The sequence below is a fragment of the Ictidomys tridecemlineatus genome, chromosome 3, assembly GCF_052094955.1.
Source record: "Ictidomys tridecemlineatus isolate mIctTri1 chromosome 3, mIctTri1.hap1, whole genome shotgun sequence".
Classification (NCBI taxonomy): Eukaryota; Metazoa; Chordata; class Mammalia; order Rodentia; family Sciuridae; genus Ictidomys; species Ictidomys tridecemlineatus.
Genome location: NC_135479.1, coordinates 142,072,868 through 142,095,387, shown reverse-complemented (window position 1 = coordinate 142,095,387; position 22,520 = coordinate 142,072,868). Strand labels below are relative to the sequence as shown.

The 22,520-nt window shown below is 32.4% G+C and overlaps 1 protein-coding gene across 24 annotated transcripts in view; it reads left to right on the top strand.

Annotated features, from left to right (window-relative positions):
* The window catches only part of Dlg1 (discs large MAGUK scaffold protein 1), a 256,035-nt gene that overhangs the window by 112,024 nt on the left and 121,491 nt on the right, over positions 1–22,520 (top strand). For 12 of the 24 annotated variants that reach the window (XM_078044002.1, XM_021720635.3, XM_040270431.2 and 9 more), the window contains one exon: positions 20,382–20,480. The exons of 6 other annotated variants lie outside the window; for them this stretch is intronic. In XM_078044002.1, the coding sequence (XP_077900128.1) occupies positions 20,382–20,480 (99 nt within the window). Of the gene's footprint in view, positions 1–343; positions 889–20,381; positions 20,481–22,520 lie in introns of those variants that run through there. 6 more of the 24 variants (XM_040270436.2, XM_021720645.3, XM_040270438.2 and 3 more) reach the window with 6 other exon arrangements.

Below are 22,520 nucleotides of genomic sequence, written 5' to 3'. Positions count from 1 at the left end.
AAAACAGATCCATCGCTAAATAATATAAGATCCTTCCTGGTGTCCAAATTAGTATGCAAATGACAAAGGTTCTTTTTGTGAAATTATTTGAACAATCATAACTGTTGGCAGAAAGAATCCTGTAATTTTAGATTCATTTTTATAATTTATGTAAGCCATGAAGATGCCATTGGATTTTACTACAGACTGTGATTGAAACTTGGTAATCCAGGGTTTCTCCACCCAGTGCATTAAATCAGGCAGCCCCAAAGGGTCTTGGTAGTCCAGTGTTTATAACATCCTTCTTTACCTGCTAATCGACCTCACTTCCTGGATTTCAGTCCGTCTAGTTATCAGCTAACAAAAGAACAGCTTTTGGTTCCTGCAGACGCTGGTGAAAAAATAATCACAAGAAAGAAATCCACCTTATGTCGTCTTTTTTGTCTGCAAAAATAAACCCAGCCATCATACAGCTAACAGGTACAGAGGAAAGATACAAGCTCTTTCATAGGAAGAAACTACAGAGAAAATGAGCATCATTTCTCAAGGTTTTTATTTTCTCTGATCTACAAGTGATGCTGCTGTAATTCTAGCTGCAGTTTTTACTGATCATTCACCACTCAGCAGCTGGTAGAGAAGTAAGACTGCTTGGCAACCACCTGCAGGGCTGCAGAGATGAATTACATTTTCGGAAACAACACACTTCTGTACTCTCGCGCCAGCCGAGGAGGCAATACTAGCTCTAGCCATGGCTCAGTAGGCCCAAAGCAGAAACACTGGGCAAAAAAGGGCTCTTCAGATGAACTGCAGGCTGAGCCAGAACCTTCACGCTGGCAGCAGATAGTTGCATTTTTCACTCGAAGACACAGCTTTATTGACTGCATCTCGGTAGCTACCAGCTCCACCCAGGTAACATACCACTTGTTGAAATTATTTTCAATATATTTATGTTCAGTTTGCTTTGCAAAAATGTTTAGTACAGATTTCTTATTAAAAATAGAATCTTATGCACTGAAGCCTTGGATGCGCAGATATTTATGTTTTCAGTCCATCTATGCAGGTCTTTAGCACAAAAGGGAACAAAAAATATTTTCCCTTATGCTCTTATGTAATGCCAAACAAACATCCTCAAATTCTATTGAATGAGTTTTCTAAAAATATAAAAACATTAGCATTAAATTGTAAATTAATAATGCTCAGTTCCTTATTTTTAGACTGTTAAATGTTATATAGAGAGTGTTTGATATTTGAGCAAAGGAAATATCTATTTGTTTAGTGTTTCTGTGTTATTAGATAACCTTAGGGAGATTGTCATAGTAAAGAAATAGAAGATAATATAAAATATTTTCATTTTAGTGTTTTTGATTATAGCTTAAAACACTTGGCTAGAATTGAATATGTTTACATCTTAAAGTTACATTAAATTCAGTTAGTAAAAAGATTTAATGAATCCTTCCATCTCTCTCAATACACACACACACACACACACACACACCATCTAGAATTAATTTGGAATCAATAAATTTGTGCAGTTACATGTTCATGAGAATTTTTTTCACATATTCAAATCACAATTTAAAGAGATGAGCAAACAGTAAAAGTCTTCCAAATTTTAAAGAAGAATCCCACAAAATCACTTCTTTTTGAGGAAATGAGTATTGAATATAGGGGAAAAAATATAAAATAAAATTGGGTGAAATACCTATTATTTGATATAAGTTTGGGATAGGGGAAATAATCTTAAAAATTTGTTTAGCATATGTTTATCTGATTGTAAAAATAAAAGAGAAATAGTCTCATTTAAAAACAAGTTGAGAATGCTTTTGTCCTTTGACATCAATAATATTTAAATTAACAAAAATGCATACAGATATGTACATATCCCTTAGGGCCTTTTAAAAATAAATTCCCTTAAAGCTGTTTTTAAAAATAATTAGAAGCAGCACTGTAAATATGAATTGTAACTATTACAGCTTTTTAAGATTGATCTTGGTTTTTAGAATTATTTAAAATTATTTTACTTTTAAATAATTTCAGCATTTTAAAGTAAGAAATTTTATTTTTCATAATGTTTGTGAGAAATGGAATTACCAGAGAAGGAAGAAGCATCATGTTACATGTAGGCTCCAAGGTTACTTATAGTCAAAATTTATTGAGGGACAGTGGTTAATTTTCTCTTAAATTGGATGCTGCCCCAAGAATTTTTAACTACAATTATATATATCCAAAATAAATGCAGAAACTGAAGGTTGCTGTTATTATTTTATAGATGAATATAAAATAATATTTTTTCTCATCAACAAGAGATACCTTAAAATCATTATATATGTGAAATATACAATATATACATCTATCTTTATATATATGGTTTATGTAAATACACTGTTGTATATTTGTAATGTACACAGATACATATTACCACTGAGATATCTGCAATTCATCTTAAGGTAATACAAATGAAAAAATAGGAGAAATGGTCACAGAAAAATATTGAAACCAAAGCATTTTATTATTGTTACCTAAAGGTTGGAACAAAAAGTTGCTCTCTATTGAGCTAAAATAGAGTTATGGCCTCTGTTAAGCCACTTTAAATCTTACTCCTCCCTCACCCTTAGTTTGGTTCATATCTATATACTGATAAACGGGTTAATTTTTATTTCTTTCAGACCTTTTTCTTAATACTGCTCTTGTCATTCTCATTACTTTAGTGTTTTATCTCAGTGCCAACATTTTATTTTTCATTTTATACATTTTCTAACTAAAGTATTGGATAGATTAGAAGTCTTTTGTTATAACTCAGTGGAGTTCATTTTACATGATAAAATTTAATGGGACCAAGAAAGAACTTTAGTCATACTTGCATCTTAGTTGATGTTAGAATACATTTTTCTTTTGTACCAACTGAATCAGTTTTGTTTTGTAACACCAGAGAAATTTGTTGTTAGAAACAAAGTAGATTCATGAAATCTCATTTTAAAGCATATATCATACACTTTGGAAGGTGATAGTATGATAGTGTTTTATATTAGTGATTGATAAATAGGGATCTCCTATTTTGGTGTTGTCAGAATGCTCTTTTCTAAGACTTGACAGGAAGATTAACTTCTAGCCTTAATTCCTTTTGTATAGGCTTTACAAAACTTTTAGCACATTGGAAAGTTGTTAGTAAATGGATTTTATTAGTATATAAATCATTACTCTGATTAAATACTCCCCCCCTCAATTTGTTAAAATTTATTTAATTTACAGATTCATCTAAATTGCTTGTCTTTCAAGGTATTCATGCTCATAACTGAGATTGTGTCAGATTCTGCTTAATATTTGTAATTTGGTAGGGAGTCATTAATAGTTTTTTAATAATGAGGAAACAAAGTGGTTATGAAGTCTAGCAAGATACCCATCTTATTGTTGGTGTTCAATAAATGGTTATGAAATTTGTTAATAAATTTCTATTTTAATCAGCTAGAATGTTATCATTTGGCCTTCTAAAATATGGCACCTGATCCGACACCTCTTGTGTTCCTAAATTAATTGGATGTGCTCTGTTCCTGTTCCCTCACAATTACCTTTAGTTCTTGTAGTAGCCCATCTCTAACTCCTCTTCTCTTTTTTCCCCTCCATTTTTTGCATCATCCTCAAGCTATGAAATTCCCCCATGCACCTGATTTTCTCATCTTTTCCAACTTCTATTGAATAGTGATAGCTATATGACTTAAAAACTCTGATTTTTTATCATTTAGTTGTATGTCAAAATCTAACATTGTAGGTTGGGGGGGCTTGTTTTTTAAATGTTAAATTAAGGCAAGTTTCTTAATAAGTGACCTATGCATTATCAGGCCCTCCTTGGTTCCTCACCTCTGCATCCCTCCTATTTTTTAGGACTGGTTGATACCAGTCTGCCCAGCCCTATACTCTTAGACTTTGTTTTCTTGATAATATCAGTGTTTATTAATGATAGTAATAATCATGTACACTTTGAATGGCTATAAAGTGTGAGGTCGCTTTATTTAGCAACCATTCATGTATTTCAGACTACTTGAAATTTCTAACATAAATCATTATAAGTATTCAAACAGGTTCCCCAAAACAATTAGCATAACAAATTTAAACTGAGAACAACAAAGTTGTGTTCTTAGGAGTGAATGAAACAGACATGATATCTTGTCAGAACTGAAGAAGAATATTTAAACTTTCTTAAGAGTAAATATTAGCCACATGAATTGAGTAATCAGCTGAGAGGAAAAACCCTGTTCTAAAATACAGGGAAACCATTTTAAAATGTATGGGCTGATATATGTAAAAAGGATACATTTGTCCCAGCAGGTACATTTTGAATATGAGGCATTTAATTTTTAGAGCTAGCTGTGCATTGGATATATTTGTCACCCCAAACGGAGATAATAATAGTATCTAACTTCACTGAGTTGCTTCTGCTAAATGATTTAACATACATAGCTTACTTACAGTAGCACCTGGCACATAAATTCTATCTTAGAGTTAGGTGCAGATGTTATTACAATTTTAGTTTTATATTGTTTTAACTCTGATAATCTATGAACAAATTTAAATATGGGTAGTTAAGAATTAACAGCATCTAGAGTAATGTAGCATATTTAAGCATTTGGCAAAAAATATTGTTGACTGAGTTCACTCTTAAGTGCAAACCACCTGCTTTTTTAAGAACCATGGTCCTCAACATCTTTATTTTATTTGCTCATTCATTCATTCATTCATTCATTCATTCATTCATTCATTCATTCATTCAGCTAGCTAGCAGTACTATGGGTTGAACCTAAGGGTGCTTTACACTGAGCTACATTCCTAGCCCTTTTAATTTTTTAATTTTGAGACAGATTTGCCAAGTCTAGCCTTAAATGGCAGGCACAACCATGCCTGGCTTCAACATCTTTAAATTGTACGATTTAAGGGATGGATCCTCAGAGCCCCTCAAAGTCCCAATGAAACCTGAGTTCCTGATCTTGCCTATCCTCTGAACACTCTTTCTGCAAATTGATAAAACCATTTACAAGAAAGTGACTAAACCTCATTGTTTACTTCTTACCAAGGTCCCCCATACGTCATTGGAACTAATCATAGATCCTTCATCCCTTTTAGCCTCCATCACCATGAAAAGCTCAAACTTTCCAGATTCCTCTCATGCATTTCCTTGTCCCTGTGTTATGCTGGTATGTCCTTAATCAATTTTAAATTCCCATTGTCTTTAACCACCCAAATCTGTTCACTCTGTCTTTTTGAACTCCCAGTTTATCATCAGCAAAATCTCTTTTATGCATATTTTTTTGTGATGGTTTATCTTACTGAAACATTGCATCCCCTGAGAATACTCTTTTTATATTCTTCACAAAAAGCGCAACTTCTCACACCCCATAGTCTATTAAACCAACAGTTAGAATTAATGTCTTAATGTCTTTCTTTGCTTAGTGTCATTGATATCTTATAGATAGCTTTTTTTTTTTTAACATTCTGCCTCTTTAAAGAAAAAAAGTTAGATGTCATCAAGTAGTATTTTCTACTTTTCATCTCTTGCTACTTCTTTGCATCTCTCCTGGTCACTCTTACTCATTGATTATTTCAACACTTGTTACTATTTTTTCTCTCTTCCCATCATTCTTAGTCATTTTCAATATCCCTAAATGGTCCATTTTAAATCTTGACTTCTCTATGATATGTTTATCTCTAGCGAATTTATCTTTCACCTTAGTGATCTACTTAAATGGTTATGTTTGACTCTTTCAATACCATCAACTGTCCTGCTTAAATAATCCTGATTAAACACATTAAACTGATCAGCACTTTTTCTTTTCAGCTTACTTTCTTTAGTATGCCCACTACAGTGATTTTTTTTAATCCTTTCAAGACCTCCAGCTTCATTTTTTACTATTGTCCTTTTTAATATGCTCTCACATTCCTTCTTGCCTTTCTCAAATTTCATGGTCCATAACTATAAACTCTGCCTTATAAAATCCCAGTTCTCTTGTCCTGTGTTGCTTTATTGATAAAATCTAGCCTTGTTTAATTGCAGCTTTGCTTCCTCTACACAGCTCCCAGACTGCACATGAAGCCTACAGTAATACCTGGTTCCTGAACTTCATTCTCAATTGATAATCTTACTTTGTATGCCCCCCATTAAAATAAATGAACCATCTGTGTTCCCAAAGCTCACCTTTCACTTGTGTATTAGATTATAGTCCCTTTGACTATTCAAGGACTTCTGAAATTTTCTTTTTTTCTTCCCTGCATCATCTTTCTTTTCCTCTATACTAGATAATTCCTATCAACATACATACCTGGTGAAATACCTTTCATTAAAGCAAATAGGCAAAAAACCTATCTGATATGGAATATAAATTATCAAATGTAGTGATCAGTTCTCAATCTTTGTTTTACTTGACCCCACAACAGGTGTTAACACTATTACTCCCTCCTTTTTTTTCTCTTTTAACTCTTGGATGCTACCTTTATGTTATGTTTATTGCTGTATCCCCAACTTCTTTAACAATGGTGGCAACATAGTAAGTGAAAAGAAAATTTTGATGGATGAGTAAAGAGACAGGGATAATCAATTTTGTATTAAGGTGAACCGGAGCAGGTGTGTTTCTCTCTTTAATTCTCCCTTAGACCTTCTGTAAAGCATGTATTACTTCAGTGTTATAGTGACACTGTCTAGCTGATGATTCTTATTTGTGCCTCTGGGGAGAAATATACCCAAGGAGTCAGAAAGATGCTCTTCAATTCTCTCATAATCAGGGCGATTGTATACATAGACCAAACTGTGTAATTTTGATGGAATAGGGGAACTACAAAAGAAGGACAACAAGGACTATTAAAGAAGGACAACAGTATAATACAGACTTTCCAAGCAAACAGAGGCATGTGGTTACTTAGTTGTACCATTTATCTTCTGACCATTCCCACCTGGCATTGAGGCTAAATATTCCCACCACGACATCTCCACCTTGAACCATCCTGAGATTGATCTAATCTTGTTCTGTCTACATTTTTCATACCTTTGGTCATATGTTTAGTGATGATAGTGTTTTGAAGTCATATATAGCTGTTCTTGATCTCTAAGGAGAGGCTTATGTTTAGTGTAGTGCCTTTGTATAAAACTAAGATATACAGAGAGTAGGTAAGCCATCTTCTTCACATCACAAAAAGACATGGAGGAATATTAAATGCATATTACCAAGTGAGCAAAGCCAATCTGGAAAGGCAACAAGTTGTATGATTCTGACTTAATGACACTCTAGAAAAGGAAAAACTATGAAGACAGTAAAAAGATCAGTAGTTGACAGGAGCTAGAATAGAGGGAGGAATGAACAGATAAAGCATAGATAATTAAAGACAGTGAAACTACTCTGTATGATTCTATAATGGTGGATACATGACATTATATACTTGTTGAAACTCATACTATGTTCCAACAACAAGAGGGAACAATGGTAAAAACTATAGACTTTGGGTGATATGTCATGTAGGCTCATTGATTGTATCAAATATATCATTCTTACATTGGGATGATAGTGGATGGGGCTATGGGTATGTGGGGCAGAGGGTATATGGGAACTTGCTGTACTTTCCAGTTTTGCTGTGAAGCTAAATATGCTCCCAAAATTAGTCTCCATGGTTTTGCCTTTTCCAGAATGTCATGAAGTTGGAATTATACAGTATGTAGACTTTTCAGATTGGCTTTTCTTTTGCTTAGAAATACGCATTTAGCATTCTTCCATATCTTTTTGAGGCTTGATAACTTGCTTCTTTTTTTAAAAGTGCAAAATTAGTATCTTAATTTAGTCTAAATTGGCTTAGTTTGAGGAACTAAGTGAAATTTATTATATGCATTCTTTATAGAGAGGAAATGTGTTGCTTTCTAATTTGTACCTGCTATATAGGGTCATAATTATTAGATGTTCCTTCTATCAAGAACACATAAACAAAAAGCAAGAAATTCCGTAGGGTACAATTTTCATATTTTAGCATAAACAAGTTTTAAAGTTAACTTTTTAAATACTGTGTTAATAATGATGCTGAAAAATGACTGACCACACACACAATTTCTTGGGAAATTTGTCCAACATTTTTGCCCATTTTTGTATTTCATACCTCTTATACAGTTTCATCTCAGTAGTAAATCGAATAACGATTTCGTTTAGTATCAACTGCTAATATATAAGCTTCACAAGGACTGGTATAATAAGATGTGTGGGTTTTTGTTTTTCAATCTCAGAACCTAGCATGGAGAATGCACTGGATAAATATTCGTTGAGTAAATAAAATATACAGGTACTTACTTTCATTTAATCATATCATGGCTGGGTTGAAATTTGGAGCTTCTAAATATGATATAGCCACTCCAAATTTCACCCACCATTTTTAAGTAGAATTGTGGCTTAAAAAACGGAAAGAATACATGTGATATTTTGTTAAGATCATGTGTATTTTAGAAGTAATTCACAGCAATCTGTGAAAAGCTGTGAGGTATGTATACTTTTACACATATGTAAAATTTGAATTCTTATCATTAAAATTCGACTTAATATCAACTTTTTAAAGATATTTTACTGTGTTATTCATTTTACTTCCTGGTACTGTTACATAACATTTTTAATCCTACATTTTTATATCAAAGTTTAGAATTTTGATAAAGTTAAAAATAGTTGTTCAGACTGTGGAAAACAGTAGCCTACAATTATCACCTTATTTAAGAAACTTTAAATAAACCCACCGATGTGATAATTTTACCCGCATATGCAAATTAGTGAATAAAGACTAGACCTGTTTTGTGTGAGTGCAAGCCAACTGGCTATGACATCTGCCAGCCGTGGATTTTTGAGAGAAGCCAGAGCACAGTTCTGTCCCTGGACAAATTAACTTCAAAGACTTTACCCCATAACCCTCTAACAGGAGTTCTGCCTGTTCACTCTTTTTTCTTTAGTAAGCCCCAAGTTAATCCTGTTTATGAACAGTGTTTACAGTGTTTGTGAAACCAAACTCTGACTGAAGACTTGACCAGGTAGCTCTAGCTCTGGAATATGAAAAAGTTAGGTTTACGGCAGATTGGGAGTACTTTATTGCCTTACAAGTTTTTTATTAGTCCTGAGAAAAAGAACTAGATATTATAATCTGGAATTTAAATTAAAACAGATTCCACCCTCATTGTTCTATATTTAACTCGGACTACTCTTTGCAGAACAATCTAATGTATGAAAAGTAGTCAGTTCCCAATTTTGGAAGACAGAGGAAAAACAGATAAGATGCATTCCAATCTTAGAATTAATTGCTTCAGTTATACTATTCACTCTATACCATACACCATAGCAGGATTTTGGAAAGAAAAAAAAAAAGAACAAAAAAAATCATCTTAATCACTTTTTTCAAATTGCGGTCTATATGCAGTATAGAATTAGATTCTTTGACTTATGGTTTGAAATTTCCATATGTTTTTTACTTGTTTGTGTTTTTTAAAATATTTATTTTTTAGTTTTAGGTGGACATAGTATCTTTATTTTACATTTATATGGTGCTGAGAATCGAACCCAATGCCTTGTGCATGCTAGGCGAGCACTCTACCACTGAGCCACAACCCCAGTCCCATACTTGTTTGTGTTTTATCTTGTCATGCCCATGGCCCATGTTTAGGGAGTGTTGCTAATTTTTATTATCATGGATTAAGTATTGCAGCAGAAGTAAACCAATATAGCTAGGAAAAACTTAACCAGAGAGGTCTTAAATTTTCTGTTTTTCTTTGTTGATTTCACCAGCCATGTGTTGTTTGTTCATTTTAAAGCACCCTGAAGCAGGAGTCAGCAAACTACAAAGCCACCTGCTTTGTAAATAAAGCCCTGCCTATTTGTTTGTATATTGTCTGTGGCTGCTTTTTAGCTACAGCAGCAGAATTGAGCAGTTGCAACAAAAACGGCATAGCCCATAATATTTCTTTTTTCCTGGGAAAATATTTGCCAAACCCTAACCTATGGATTGATGGAGTATTTATTTCCATTTTAGAGTATTATATATTATCTTTGCAATAAGATAGTGCTAACAATAAGGATAAAAGTCTTAAACTCTTTTAAGGAGCTTGAGTAGTATCGTGGATAAGTATACTATCTTTGGCGAATGATGGCCTGAGTTTAATTGTCTGTATTCTGCCATGCCCTAGTTATAGCACCCTGGAAAAATAACCTATATTTTGAGTCTTCTTCTTCATCTGTAGAAAATAGGAATGAAAATGCTATCTTAATCAATATTTAGTGAGAATTAAATGAAGTAGTGAATGCGAAGACTTATTATAACATGACATCAGTAAGGTCATTATAATCTTCATCACCACCAACGTGACAACAACCACTATCCTCGTCACTGGCTGCAAACACTGTTCTGGCCTCTTAAGTAAGCGTTCTAGAGATGTGGGGAAGAACCTAATTATAGAATGATAAAGAATTATGTCATAGCTAGAGGATTGCTAACCTTAACAGGGTCCAGCCAAGAAAACAGAAAAATCAATTATTTTAACATAGAAAATGTAAAATAGGGAATTGGTTAAATGGCTGTTAGAAAACTGAAAAGACAAAGAGGGAACATCAAGGTAAAACAATGATAGTAATAGCAAGAAGTACATACCATTTAGGGGAACAAAGGCCCAATTTGAACTTAGGAGAACCTAGAAGTTTGGAGGAAAGGTACCATTGTTTTGTTTTTTAATTATAAACTCTCAGAAGATTTACTTATTGCAGTTTGACAGAGAGGAAAATCCTTTAAGAAAATGTACTTGGCCAAGCCATGTTTATTTTCAAATGGGCATTGTTAGGCAATTATTTAACCTCTAAGGTTGTCAAATGATAGAATTTCTTGAACACCTTCTGATTGGTAGTAACTGCCCAAGCACACAGAGAGAACCATTTAGCAGTGTCTGCTATGTGTTTAGCATGAAAGAGGGAACATGGGAAGAATGAGGTTTAAAGTACTGATGAAATTGATCCAACTTGTAATTATATAGTTTCATTTGTTGAACACATATATATAAAATATGTCCTGTGTGCACTATTCTAGACACCAAGCACACAGGAATAAACTGAACAGAAATCCCTGCTCTTATACAGCTGTGTTAAAATAGACAACTGGTAAATATAATTGACTAAAATATGTAGCATTCTGGAGGAAAAGTAACGAGAATAAAGTAGGAAATATGTAGGTTTGTTTTAGGGTAGCATAATAGAATAACTTAGAGGGCTTCAACTTAAAGGTGATGTTTGGGAAAGACAGGAAAAGAAATTATGGAGTTGAACCATGTGGGCATCTAGGCAAGAGCATTCCAAGCGGACAGACAAATAGCAGTAGTTCTTAGGTGGAAGCATGTGTAAGATATTTGAAAAGCCACAGGAGGGCAACATGGATGAAACAGTGAATGGAGAATCCAAAGCTGTGGCTTCAGAAAATAACAGGGGCCTGAATCATTAGGGACTTTAGGAGAGTAGGGCTAATACGATTACTAGGGCACATTAAAGGCCCATTTTAAGTTAATAGTTATGAAGTCCAGTCTTATGCATGTTTCTATAACCACGTGCTGATAAAAAATCAGGTTAAAAAAGCATATTACAATTGGTAATTTTATCCTTATTTACTATGTAACCATATTTTTAAATTTAGGTTTTAGATCTTTATTCACTTTAGCTTTTTAATGGTTCATGCATCCTTTTATCAGTACTGCAGAATCATCAGCTGAATGCTGATAGAATATCATCTTTTCATAATGAAGGAACCCGAAACCTTAACTGAATATTATGAATCTTGAAAGTAGAAATAATTTATGAGCTAGTATGACTATATGAACTTGCAGATTTGCACCTGTGTTTCTATAAAATTAATTGCCAGGTCTGCTTCCCTTTTTTCCCTAGTTACAAAAACAAAAACAACTTTTTTTTTAATTGTAAGGGTTATCTATCTATCTATATACAGTACTTTGATTGAATCCAGGGACACTCTACCACTGAGTTACATTTTTATTTTGAGACAAGGTGCACTAAATTCTTTAAGATGGCCTCAAACTTGCAATTCTCCTGCCTGTGCCTCCCCAGATGTGGGAATACAGGCTTGAGCCACTATGCCTGGCTTACAAAAAATGGATTTACAACCCTTAATGATTTAGTTTAAAATATTAATTCTTTAAATATTTGTTTCTGAGATAGTTATGGCATGGATTCTTATGTACCTGGTTCAAATAATATGTTTTGGTTTTGGATTTTTTTTTTTAACTGCACAGTTTATATTGAAGGTGTCTGTTTGCAGTGACAGTTGACTGAAGGGCATCTGAATTATACAAAACAGATTTAAGCCATTAAAAACATCTTTTTTTCTGAAGATACAGGTCCTCTTTTGAATACAGTGATTTCCAGGTAGAGTCTTTATAAAGCTACATTTTTTCTATAAACATTCAAAAGGCTTGTAGGTTTTTCTTGATTTCTCTCTCACTTTTAAATACCTTTTTTGACATTTAATCAGAGAAATGTGTCATTATAGCATAGTATATCTATAAACAAAGGATCAAAGAACATGGATTAAACATATAAATTATTCATACAAAAACTAAGGTCTTTATTGACCAATGGTGGCACTTTTCTTCATTTAAGATATTGATACCAAAAGATTTGCTAGTTCATTTATTTCATTTTTTCCTTAAAATGTGATATGATGATTTTTTTAGACTTTATTGAATTTTTGTGTATATTCTGAGCTCAGTTTATTCCATTCATGAAACATGGTAATGTAAAATTAAGCATTATTGTTTTCCTGATAGTATGATTTCATTTATCTTCTTGGGAGTTTTATCTTAAAACTGTGAAAATCATTTTTGTTTGTTTGGTTTTGGGGTTTTCGTTTTATTTTGGTTTTTGTTTTGACCATGCTAGGGATCAAACCCAGAGTCTTATTTTCACTAGGAGTCCTCTACTGCTGTGCTACACCCCAGCCATGAAAATCATTTAATAAATAATTCAGTGAGAAAAACTTTTAAAAATGTATTTAAATAGCTTTGCAGCTCTTTTATGCCTGAGTCTAACTAGGATATAAGAAAAGTGATTTTTAATTGCTATTGTGGGTATTACTCATAACAATCCTGCTTTGCCATCAGGCCCCATGATACACCAACTCTACATCCCAAATCCAGACTGTTCATTTCTGTGTTCACCATTATCACCATTCAATTTAAGTCACCAGTCACCTCTCAACTGGATTATTACAGCCTCATAATTGTCCCTTCTGTCTCTTCCTGTTAGGATTTATATGCACATAATAAAAAGCATTTTGGGGGACCAGGTGGTGGAGGGCTTGCTTAGCCGCGTGAGGCACTGAGTTCGATCCCTGGCACCACATTAAAAAAAAAAAATAAAGAGATAAAATAAGTAAAGATATTGAGTCCATCTATAACTTAAAAAAAAAGCATTTTAGCTATTTTAAGCAGAAATGGATTTATAAAGATAGTAGCCTTCTCAATACACACTTAACTATTGCATGAATAGAAGTCAGGGAGGACAGTACATTATCATAAATGTGGATATGCCATACAAATTATGCACGTGACTGTACCTAATGTGGCTTCACACCATTTTGATGAAAATCTACATGGTAAACACAGGTTAATAATGTTAAGATTTTAAATTAGATGTAAAATATAGAGTTATAAAGAAAGTAAGAATCATTTAAAATTCATCAGTTTAAACATTTTTCAGATAACTGTCAATTTGATGCTGGTTTTCAAAAGGTACTATTAAAATATGTATGATCTAGTCAATTATTTTATAGAAATACACAATTTTCTGCAATATTTCTTGAGACAGTGTTAATATTATAACCTTTGTTGTCATGGAAACAAATCTCTGAAGGCAGACTCAGACGCTAATGATTCCATGGTGTTGCTATGGATAGAAACAACTAAGACTGTTGCTAGTCACATGGTCATGATTTTAAAAACCAACAAAAACCTTTTGGAGCTTATTTTATTAAGTAATACAAACAGAGTGGGACAGGATGATGGCACAGTGGTCATTGTCTAATAACTAATTACATAAGATTTTCAAGTTTAAAATACTTTTCTGTAATACTGGTTACTGAATCTTGGTTACTGTATATAATGATTATTGCATATTGCTGCCTCAGTATTTGTTTTATATATATATATATATATATATATAAATATATGTATATAATATGTATATATTTATATATATATGAGTAATTACCATATTTAACATTATTTGTTTAGAGCTGTATTTGTTTCAAGTGAATCAAATGTTCTTCTGCAATTCTCTGTAATGCTCAGAAGTTTATTATTTGTGGCTTAGAAATTGTGTGTGTTGACATGTCATTTACTTTTGAAGTATTTGCCAGCCTTAAAGAAGAGGCAGGGGCATGTGTTCTTTTGCAGAGTGCTTTGCTCAGTGCCCTGGAGAGAGTGGGATGGGTTAAGATGGCATATGTTTGTTTTAGGGATTTTTAAAAATAGTATCTGGATCCTTATCTAAAGAAGATGGGTTAAAGAGAAAATTGAAGCATTATAGTATATCATAAAGGGTTTGAAAGCAACTACCAGTAAAGAAAATTATCTGTGCTCAGCCTTGAAATTTGACATAAGCATGTTCCTTCTCTGCCTTATTTTCATATCAAATTATAAATTAGCTAATATATTATTTTTAAGACTGGAGACCATTGCTAAGAAATAATTTGTGACATTTTTCAAACATTTCAAAATTACACTTTTTTTGGTATTTAAAAAAAATAATAAAGAGGCACAAGGAAACTTAAGGGGGACAGATATATTTCAACAATAAATCCTTTTGTAAAAATAAAATAAAATTGAATTTTAAAAACTTTAGACTAATTATTGACATTTTATGACTATAGACATTTATTTTCTTGTGTATTCCTTACTTTGGGTTTATGTAATGTTACTGATTAGATGCATCTTTGATAGAAATATCATAGAAGGCCAGGCACGGTGATGCAGGCCTGTAATACCAGAGGCTTGGGGAGACTGAGGCAGAGAAGATCATGAGTTCAAACCAAGCCTAGCAACAGTGAGGCATTAAGCAACTCAGTAAGACATTGTCTCTAAATAAAATATAAGAAAATAGGACTGGGGATGTGGCTCAGTGGTTGAGTGCCTCTGATTTCAATCCCCAATACCAAAAGAAAAAAAAGAAAAGAAAAAGAAGTAGTATCACAGAATTGATTATGTGCTCTCATGTTATCCTAGCAGGTGGTATATGATTTCAGTTTGTCCCAGAACTGGTGATGTTACCTTTGATATTTCTTGAAAGAACTATAACAACAGTGGTTGCCAAGTGATTATTTTATAATTCCATTCTTCTACAATTTTTAGTTGGCATTTGGTTATAAGGAAATGCTTTTATGAACTCTTAGATTCCTATTATTGAGGTATATGCCACTGTTGTTATTATTTATTTTGATCCCAGTCTGGCTAGTGGCAGCCTCTCAACTGACTTCTGAAGAGTCCTTTGTGATACCCCTATTATTCTTTGAACACTTCATTTTTTCTGACACAGCAAAATATCTCGACTCATATTGTACTTGCTGGGCTCAAGCACTAGAATCAGCCATTTCTCCAAGGGCCCTATTTTATTTTATTTTTTACTGGAGAACAGATATTTAGAAGTAAAGACCAGGGTACTAGATATGTTCATGCTTTGGGGGTGATAAGTGTTGCCTTTTTTCCCAGTGGGCAGTAGGAAATATATATACTCATACACACATTTATGTCATAATTTATTTTTGTATGTGTATACATTGAAAGATATGTGTTATACCAGTAACTCTAATTCAGTCTAACACCGAAGGTTTTTTCCTACTTTTCTCCCTTTTCATATTTATAACTCCCATTTTCTGACATGAGGAACCTTATTCCCATTATTCTATATATATTTATTTAATAGTTTAAAATCCCCTATAGTAAGCATTTTCCATCACTCACTGCCCTAAGTGGACACCTTCCTTACTCTGCTCTATCACCAGTAGATCCCCTTTTACTCTACTAAGGACTCCAAATCTCATGCCTGGCTGCTGTTATTGCCATATAGAGACTCCTCAGTTGAGTCCCAACAACACACATTAGCCTGCTGCCACTCTGCCCATGGACACCCATCCTTTCACCCTGGTCAGGCTTCAACACCCCAAACCAGGTTGCTTTCTCCTCCCTATTCCCAGCACCCAGATGTTCTCCTTACCCTACTTGAGAAGTGTACTTTTCTGTTCAATAAGTTGTTGCCTATAGCAAGGTCATGACAGTAAATCGTATTCTAGAAACTTTATTTTGTTTACTTCTCTCAATTATGTCAGTAAAATATGAGTTGATGTTATGGATGGTTCAAATTAGGGATCAATATTCATTAGATTGATATATATCCAGTTGGTCCATCAGTAGTTCTTTTAAAACCATCCTTTCATGCTTTATCATAAATCATTGTAAGAAGGTCATATAAATGTTGCAAAGAAAATCAGTTATCTAAATTTGTAATTTTAATTTTATAATATGGAATTTTAAAACAATTTTCATAAAAGGAACTGGGTATAAATGGTGATTAGAGTCCCCAGAGGCTTTATTCATAATGTACTCTTAAAAAATTATGGTAAAATGTATATAACATAAAATTACCATTTTAACCATTTTTAAATGTATTATTCAGTGGTGTTAAATACATTCATAGCATTATACAAATGTCATCACTCTCTGTCTCCAGAATTATTTAATCATACCAAACTGGGAACTGGTTTATAATGGGAACATTAGAGAGAGAGAAAGAACCAGGGAGATTAGTGGTATCTTGGTTATTATATATTGTTGCCTCAGTATTTATATTGTATATACTGTTAGAGTATGTAAACAAGTCTGGGTGGCGCCTGGCAAATGTTAGAGTCTGTAAACAAGTCTGGATGGCGCCTGGCATATTGCCAGAGGGAGTGGTTTGTGAAGTAACACCAGTGAGCCATTAAGTGTGGAGATTTCTTATTGGTTGACTGATGTATCTAGTTTATGCTAATTAAGATAAGCTGTGTGGAATGGATAAATACCTCTGTTGTCCTACAATAAAGGCTCCCACTCCTGCTGTATCAACATACACAAGTTGTTTGTCACCCCCGGGTTATTCTGCTGCAGCTGGACTGCGGCAATATACATGTATTATATTTGACATTTTCAGTTTAGAATCTTCTTATGCAATTCCCCAGAATTATATCATCCTTTCAATCTTGTCCTCAAATCATCCTTTTATATTTTAATTTTAATCTACTGTAAGAACTAATATTTATGCCTGTTGAAATTTTTTAAAACAGGAAATCCTGGCATCAGGAACTTCAGTGGTGAAGAGTTGAATAGGCTCCTTAGCTTCTTTAATGCTAAAACACTGAGAGTTGTAATGCCTTTTAAAATAACTAATATGAAATATATTTCCACTTATTTTTTAGAGAAAGTGATGGTAAAAGATAATAGTTTTCTCTTAATATGTACAGATTCTATCCCTCACCCTGCATTTATAACATTACTATGTATTTGTTTATGTATTTATTGTTGACAGTTGAAAAAAATAGAATTCAGTTTAAAGAAGAAGCGGGAAGAGTGTCTGCACTTATAATCCTGCTCCCAGAGGTTAACTTTCAAACATTTCTTTCCATTTTTTTATGTGTTTCATTTTCCTTCTTTTACTTAGTGTTATGTAATAAACAATATTCCATATGACTTATGAATAGATTCTTTTTTAAAATCATAGGTTCTGAATTCTTTTTAATATATTTATTTTCATATGGTCCTGAGGATTGAACCCAGTGCCTCACATGTGCAAAGCAAGTGCTCTGCCATTGATCCACAACCATAACCTTATAAATTTATTCTTACAAATAATTTTTAATTGCTATATAATATTTATTCTTACATAATTATCATTATTCAATCATGCAGACATCTTTGGATATTTAAGGTATTCCTTCCCCAATTACAAACAGTGCTCAAGAGAATAACTGAAAGTTATTTGCTTTTTAAATTATTCCCTTAAGGTAAATTTTCAGAGGTACTGAGTCAGAGTTTAGACATTTTTAAGGCTCTAGTTGTTTACTGCTAAATTGGTTTTTCTAAAGTTTTTGTGAATTTGTGTATCTAACAGCAGGTGCAAGAACCTATTTCCATGCATTTTAAAAGTTTTTTTTGTAATGTTTTGTGGTAAAAAAATAAAATTATTAAGTGCAATCATAGTATTTGTCTTTTTGTGACTTTTTAACTTAACATAATGTCTTGAAGGTTCGTCCATATTCTAGCATGCCAGAATTTCCTTCCTTTTTAAGGCTAATATTTCATTTTATGTATATACCACATTTTATTTATCCCTTGGTTTGTTTCCACCTTTTAGCTACAGCGAATAATGCTGTATGAACTATTGGCATACAAATAACTGAGCCTTTGTTTTCATTTCTTTTGAGTATATAGCTAGGAGTAGAATTGCTGTCATATGATAATTCTGTAATGAGGGTTTTGAACAGCCACCAAAATGTTTTGCACAGAGGCTGAACCATTTTACATACCCACCAGAAAGAGTTCTAGTTTGTCCACATTCTTGCCACCACTTGTTATTTTGTTGTGTTTTGTTTTAAGTATAGCCTTCCTCAGTAGGTGGGAAGAGGTATATCATTATGACCCTGATTTGTATTTCTCCAATGACTAATGATTTTAAGCATCTTTCCCTTTTATTTGTAGCCAAACATCATTGGACAAAGGTATCTTCTTTGTAGAAATGTCAGTTCAAGACTGTAACCCAATTTTTTTGATTGGGTTATTTATTTTCTTATTGAGTTGTTCTTTATATATTCTTTGAATGTTCTGAGTATTAAACCCTTAATAGATGTATGATTTAAGAGTATGTTATAGATTGGGAGCGGGGGCAGTGGGTACCAGGAATTGAACTCAGGGGCACTCGACCACTGAGCCACATTCCTCGAGTTGCTTAGCAACTCGCTTTTGCTGAGATTGGCTTTGAACTCGGAATCATCCTGCCTCAGCCTTCTGAGCCACTGGTATTACTGGCGTGCAAAATCACCATGCCCAGCTTTCTGTAGATTTTCTTTTCACTTACTTGGTAATTTCCTTTTCAAGGTTTTAATTATGATGAAGTCTAAATGATTTTTTTCTTTTGTCAGTTATACTTTTGGTGTCATATCTAAGAATCCATTCCCAAACCCATGATCATGTTTATTTATCCCATGTTTTCTTCTAAGAGTTTTATGAGTTTAGACTTTGTACTTGGATTGTTGATCCATTTAGAGTTACTTTTATATATGACTTGGGGTAGGTAGAGGTTCAACTTTATTCTTTTGCATATGGATAGCCAATTGTCTCAGCACCATGCATTTTTAATAAATCTCAACTAATGGGTAAAAACATTTATTGTTACAATTTTGTATTCATCATTGAGGATAAGCATAGTTTCAAGTTTCACAACTTTTTTCTTCATGTTTTAAATCTTTGTTAATTCATACTGTCCTTGAACTACTTGGTTTTAGTGTTTTTCTTACATATGTAATTTTGTATAGTAAATGTTTATGAATTAGTTTAGCTTACAGTAATTATACCTTGTTACAAAACACTTTTTATGTTCTAGAGTCATATCTCTAAACATAATTGAACCAAGCCAAATAAATTATGAAACATAAATATAAAAAACATGTTTGTTTAAATTATATCACTAAAGTATTCTCCTTTTTCTTTTTTTTTTCCTCATTTTTTTTTTTTTTGGCCAAACTGTCTGACACATTGTATACAGTCAGTGAATGTTAGCTGAATTAATGACTATTATAGATAATTTTAGGCAGTTTATCACTATTCTTGATAGTAGAGGTTAATTGTATAGATTATTTAAAGATATATACATTCTGTTTTGAAATTCTTTGAATCTTTTGTCTGTGTATTTACAAGCTTTCATAGTTTGCATGGTGGGCTAATAAAATGACTTTGGTTTCTTTAAATGCAAAAAGGAAAGCAGTCAAATACTTTTTGAATGCTAGAAAAAAATTTTATAATCTATGAAACAAGTGTCTTCTAGAGGAAGAGCAGTATTGTAAGTATTACCTTTTATTATTTTTATTTAAACATCTAAAGAATAGTCATTCCTTTTAACTATAGAGTCTTGGATATTATAATGGATACACAATTATTTCTAAAATTTCTGGAGAACATTTTCTCATTTAAATTATAGTAATATATTAATATTTTACCTACTACTTAGTTATTCCTGAAAACTACAATTTATCTTTGTGGCACAACTTTCAGTTATGTTTTTTTTGTTTTGTTTTGGTGTTTTTCCTGATTTTTTGTCATTGATGATTTTTAGCCAACAGAAGCTGTTTCTCCCTCTTCTCCCACTGTCCCTGTGATCCCTGTCCTGCCAGTCCCTGCTGAGAATACTGTCATCCTACCCACCATACCACAGGTTTTTATTAGTTTATTTTTTCTTTATAAAAATTTCATTTGCTTTTGATGTTTATTTGTATTCTTTTAAAACTGTTTTAACTTTTTTGTTGTTGATAGATATGGTAATTTACTTTGGGCTTCAGTGGGTATTTTCAGGCAATTAAATATTTGAGATTTAATAATATAAAATAGGTTCAACATTTGCATTTTATTAGGTAGTATTTATGAAATAGGACATATTGTAAATATCTTCATAATATTGAATCTCCTTACATTTGTTATCATGCCTTTTATACTTGTAAATCTATTTTAAAATAGATTTTTAAAAACTTTTAAAAGTTTTTTAAAAATATTTTTGCTTTGCAAAATCTTGTTTAATTTCTAAAGATAATTAAAAAAATTGCATTTCTGATCTTGTACTGAATGTATCATTTTATGTAGCACTTTGTTTCCTAATATGTGTTTGTCTTCTTTGGAAATATTCATCATTTTCTCATTTGATTAGATAACATACTTCACTTTTATTAATTAAAAATAATTGATGATATATTTAGAGTATGTTAGAACTCTGTGCTAACTTCATAACTTTCCTAAAAGTAAAACTACTCCAAAATAAACATTTTATTTTTAATAAATTTATATGTAAGTTCAAAATAAAATAATAGCCAACTGTCAGAGAACTTGATTATTTTTCATTTTTAGAGCCTATGTAGTTTCAAGGAATGGCTTATTGACATTAAGTGCCTTTCCAACAGAATTACCCAAAGTGAGATTAATGCTAATAAGTAAAGTATTGATAATCTTTGGTGTGAAAAATCTGATCCACATTCAAAGTGTAAATTAATGCACATAGTAGTAATATACTAGTTCTTTCTGCTAGGAATATAACTACATCCTCTCTGACACCAGTCTCTTAAACTCAGAAGCTTAATTCTACTCCAAAGTAAATTCTTTAAAAACAAACAAACAAAAACAAATAGATGCTTTCATTCTTAGTCACTTCTATCATTAAATTGAGCTATCATGTAATTGAGACTTTGGTGAAAATGCTTTAATGTGTGATGATCTTTTCTGATATTTAAACGTATTTTGGAGTGGATTGGTTTCCCTTTAATTTTGTGTAACCATTTGAGTCATATACAGTAGTCCCTCCTTATCCAGGGCTTGGCTTGCAGCAGTTTTAGTTATTCTCAATTGACTATGTTAAAAAATATTAGATGAAAAATTCCAGAAATAAAAACTCCTAAATTTTAAATAACTCTTATTACAGAATAGGGTTCATACTTTTCAATATATTATTTGTTGTTAATCTTTTTTGTGGTTAATTTATAAATTAAACTGTATCATAGGTATGTGTATATAGGGAAAAGAGTTTTTATAGGATGCAGTACTATTCATTGTTTCAGATATCTGTGGAACATCTTAGAACATATCCCTGGCAGATTGGGGTGTATTGTAAATACTAAAATGAATATAATATTGTCCTCCAAGAGCTTACTAGATAACAGATAACTCCCATGTGATATGCAAGTAATTACATCAGAGGTGTTTCTAGGGAAGTGCATCCTGTTACCCCTGGACCCTTCAAATTTCACAAAATGTTTGAGTTTTAGGTCTTAAATTATTGGATCACTATTAGTACTGTCTAAAGCATGATCTGATACATTTTTGTTTCATGGATAATCTTAAATGTATCTGGATTATCTGAGTGAACCTTTTTTAAATTGCAAATTAATGCTTGACTGCAGTGCTCTTACTCTGTTTGCTTTCTGGAGTTTTCTGTTTGTTTTGGTTTATTTTAAAATCATTTCATAGTTACATACAGTTCAAAAATTGTACAAAGATACCCAAATTCCTCAGTTGTTAATATATGTACTTACCACAGCTGCTTTCTTATTTTTCTTCCTATGTATTTTTTAATGTTTTATGATACTAAATAATCAAGAATATTATTACAGTACAATGGGCTAAATTGGGAAATTAACATTAATACAATGGTGTTGTCTAACGTATGGACTTTAAATACATTTTACTGATTATCCCAATAATGTTCTTTATT